Source organism: Solanum tuberosum, unplaced genomic scaffold (genome assembly GCF_000226075.1).
Source record: "Solanum tuberosum cultivar DM 1-3 516 R44 unplaced genomic scaffold, SolTub_3.0 scf01385, whole genome shotgun sequence".
In the NCBI taxonomy this organism is placed as follows: domain Eukaryota; kingdom Viridiplantae; phylum Streptophyta; class Magnoliopsida; order Solanales; family Solanaceae; genus Solanum; species Solanum tuberosum.
In genome coordinates, this window is record NW_006240445.1 from 1 (window position 1) to 4,206 (window position 4,206).

General features: G+C 31.5%; 2 protein-coding genes across 3 annotated transcripts in view; both read right to left on the minus strand.

Annotated features, from left to right (window-relative positions):
• Positions 1-168: 168 nt before the first annotated feature.
• Positions 169-4,200, minus strand: LOC102600040 (probable disease resistance protein At1g61310). Of its 2 annotated transcripts, none has more exons than XM_006367971.2 (2): positions 3,989-4,200; positions 169-1,520 (listed from the first exon to the last, which is right to left on the minus strand). In XM_006367971.2, the coding sequence occupies exons 1-2, from the start codon at positions 4,130-4,132 to the stop codon at positions 978-980; spliced, it is 687 nt and encodes a 228-aa protein (XP_006368033.1). In that variant the 5' UTR covers positions 4,133-4,200; the 3' UTR covers positions 169-977. The 2 variants fall into 2 exon arrangements, 1 of the variants encoding a protein (XP_006368033.1); XR_369046.2 differs by lacking the exon at positions 3,989-4,200 and adding an exon at positions 2,291-2,338 and having other exon boundaries at positions 557-1,520.
• LOC107059367 (probable disease resistance protein At4g27220) overlaps positions 4,176-4,206 on the minus strand; it is a 2,172-nt gene continuing 2,141 nt past the window's right edge. The window contains exon 3 of the mRNA XM_015305885.1: positions 4,176-4,203. Within this exon, the coding sequence (XP_015161371.1) occupies positions 4,176-4,203 (28 nt within the window). The remainder of the gene's footprint in view (positions 4,204-4,206) is intronic.

The following is a 4,206-nucleotide window of genomic DNA, read 5'->3' on the forward strand; positions in this document are numbered from 1 at the left end:
CAACCTCTTTTGCTATGTCATGAAGAGAAGGATCATCTTATGAGCCTCCATAGCCTGACAAGCATCTCGGCGACGCGTTGTGAATGTCACTTTCATCTGGTACTTCAAGTTTGTACTAGCAACGATAGAAACAGCCTCTTTCAACCTCAGCTCTACGTCGCAATGTAGTAGCCACATCTGCAGTAGTGGTATCAACACTAGTTAACCAAGCCACAACACTGGGAGAAATGACTTGTATGTTTCTCCGGGCAGCCTCCGGTTCTTGCTGCACCTCATTTCTGATTATCTCCAGCTTATCAGATTCTTCATCCAGAGATTTGATGTTTCTATTGTAGTAAATGAGATACCCAACATTATTGATCATGAAATTTGAGCATTTTTCCACAACTTTAGATAGGAAATCCATAGCTATGATCTCCTTTGTTACCAGTTGAGCACCTTTTGTCTACTCTGAACTCTGCTACTTGTTTTATTAGTAACTGGGAAGTATAATCCTTTTTTTTATTGACAAAAAGTCCTTATTAGCTGTTAAATATAATGAAAGATGAACTTAGAATCACAGGCGGATCCAAATTTATAGTTTACAGAATTCTGCAGTGACCTCAAGTTTATATCACAATCAATTATTTTTTTGATATTACTAATACATATACTAGATCTACAGCCAATAGCTTGTAGGCTGACATGAACCGATAGGTTACAATAATGTAGATCCGCCTCTCCTTGTTAATTACCTCCATCACGAGCATGGTATCAGGTGATGTTCCGTGTTCGAGGTTTTACTTGCATTATTTCATTGAGTTTTTCCTACCAGCTTCCTAACTTCTGGCATGACTAGGTTCTGCTTCATCGTCATCACTAGCTTCTTGTTCCTGCAGGGAATAAGAGAATGCAAAAGAAGAGAGAGATGACTAGATTATTAAGTAAAAGAAAAGTTGATGAAGTATCTAAAACGGAAAGAGAGCAGTAGAGCCTAATTAGAATATCATGTAGCAATTACTTATATAGCTAGCGGAATAAGACATACCTTTGTTATTTAACTCCTGCTGTATCCATTTATTGAGATCTAGTATCACCTCATCACCCCATTTGAGAATCGGTGTACTCACAGATATTCCCTGTTGAACAAACGTCTTCATTTCAGGGCAGTCACCAATTTCCACATTTCTTAGAAATGGAAATTCAAGGGCATGGTTTGTCAGAAAGAAATGCCCCAACTTAGGCAGCTTGCAAAGCTCCAGTCTGTCCAAGAGGGGAAATAAGGTCATGATTCCTTCTCCTTGTTGTTCCTCTTTTGTGATCACTTCTTCCATTGATTCACAATTTATTATGTGTAACACTTTGAGATTCAGAAGACCTTTGGCCACTGATGGAGACATCAAGTTTCTCAATTTTCCACAATCTGATACTTTCAATGTTTGAAGTTTGGTGAAGTAGTTAGTTGGAAGTTGGTGAGAGCATAGTGCACTTATGCTTTCAAGTTTCCAGATGTATAGCTCTTCTAGGTTGGGACAAGAAACCTGCGAGCTTTGAAGTATCAAACTTTGTTGCAGATACAGTTGGAGCTATTGAGTGGAGAAGCCAAAAGTGCTTACACACATTTATTTATATATTTTTAAAAACCCCAAATATATATATATATATAAAAATTGTATATGATCTTGTTTCATAATTTAAAAAAGTTTTTTAGTATCTCAAATACATTTGTGTTTTTTTTCCAATCGGGCTGGGTCTAGAGGGGTAAAAAAAGGGTGAGATAATTTTTGAAAGCCACGACATTTTTGAAATTAAAAAATCACTATTATATATTTTTTAATTAAATAAATATAAATTTATTAACGAAAATGATAATTATGCACCATATATTAGACGGTAGAGGTATATATACATCAATTTTATTAACAAGAGGTATATTTGCTCAAAATCGCAAAGTTGAGTAGTATATTGCCCATTTCCCGCTAATTCAATGAATAATTTGAGTTTCACTCATCTGCTAGTAAAATTTATCATAAATGCCCCATTTTTCTGTAAATATAAAAAATAAACGAAAAAGTGGTCTAAAATGCACTTATTGTTACTTAATAAGTCAAAATTGTCATTTTTCAAATAAATATAGTATCATTTTTAAACACATTCTTTCCAAATGATAGTTTTTTATTAGCAAATTGTTAATTTAAAGTTATTTTTTCGCTTGTTAGACAAAAAGGATATATCTAAGCAATAGACTTTGTTTAAGCAAACATCTTTAATTGCTCAAGTAAAAGGTAACATTTGGTGATAATAAGCAAACCTTTTCATCAAAAAGAGGATTTTGACCTCTCTTGTATCCATTTTATTTTAGATCATCTACTTTCACCTAATCATCACATTTTGAGAATCGGTGTACTCACAGATATTCCCAGTTGAACAAACGTCTTCATTCCAGGGCAGCCACAAATAGACAGAATTCTGAGTAATGGAAATTCAAGAGCATGCTCTGTCAGAAAGAAATGCCCCAACTTAGGCAGATTAATAAGATTCAGCTCTTGCAATCGGGGAAATAAGGTCATGATTCCTTCTCCTTGTTGTTCCTCTTTTGTGATCACTTCTTCCATTGATTCACAGTCTTCTATGGATAAGGCTTGCAGATTCAGAAGACCTTTAGCCACTGATGGAGACATCAAGTTTCTCAATTTTCCACAATATCGTACAAACAATCTTTGAAGTTTGGTGAAGTAGTCAGTTGGAAGTTGGTGAGAGCATAGAGCACTTATGCTGTTAGCTCTATCGATAAATAGCTCTTCTAGGTTGGGACAAGAAATCTGCGAACTTTGAAGTATCAAACTTTGTTGCAGATACAGTTGGAGCAATTGAGTGGAGAAGCCAAAAGTGATTACACACATTTATTTATATATTTTTAAAAAGCCATATATATATAAATTGTATATGATCTTGTTTCATATTTAAAAAAGTTTTTTAGAATGTCAAATACGTTAGTATTTTTTTCCATTTGGGCCAGAGTCTAGAGCGGTAAAGATAACTTTGAAAATCACACGACATTTTTTAAATTAAAAAATTACTATTATATACTTTTTAATTAAATAAATATAAAAAATTAACGAAAATGATAAATATGCACCATAAATTAGACGGTAGATGTATATATGCACCAATTTTATTAACAAATAAATTTATTATTTATTTTCTTTTGAACATACACATTCTTTTCCTAATGATATTTTTTTTATTAGCAAATGTTAATCCTACTTCAACTGGAAAAAAATAATACTAAAAACATTTCTTATTTTATTATAAATATCAAAATAAAAATTAATGGTTGATTTACTATGATCTTATATATAAGATATATATTATCAATATAAAGGGTACTATTTTTTTAAATAAGTTTAAAAGTAATTTTTAAAAATAAAGAAAACAATAATAGAGTACTTTAAAAGTAATATCTTTTAATAGGAATAAGATTTGTTCAGAAAGAAAAGAAATACTATATTTATGCGGAAAGAAATATTTTTGACTCAAGTAGTAACAATAGGAACATTTCCAGAACAAACTATCAGCAGCAAGAACATTTTCTTACTAAAGTAGTGAGGGCAAGAACATTTTTGGACTAAACTATAAATTGAGGGCATTTTTTATCATCTTAGGTAAGTAAGAATATGAAACTCAAATAATATGAAAAATTATTATTTATTTTCACACTTAAAAAATGAAATAAGAATATGAAACTCAAATAATGATAAGTTAATATATCTCTAAGGGAGATATTTAAAACTTAAATTAACCGTTGAATAAAAAAAGTCACAAAAATTCACATCAAATATAGCCTTATATGGATTTTTTTAAATAACAAATTTAAAAAAATTAATTTTAATTTTTTTCTTTTTACTAGTTAGACAAAAAGGATATATGTGAGCAATAGACTTTGTTTAAGTAAATATGTTTTAAATGCTCAAGTAAAAGGTAACATTTTTGGTGATAAGAAGCAAACCTTTTCATCAAAAAGAGGATTTGAGTTGTTGGCTGTAGGCATGAAATTCTGGAACTCAGGTAGTTCAATGAAGAGCATTCTTTGTAACTGAGGGAACTCAATGCGCTCAACATTGTCACTGCAAAAGTGAGTCAGGCAATGCATATGATGAATGCACAACTCATATAAATTGGGGAACTTGATTACTTCATGTGTTGTCTTCAATAAATGTGTCACTA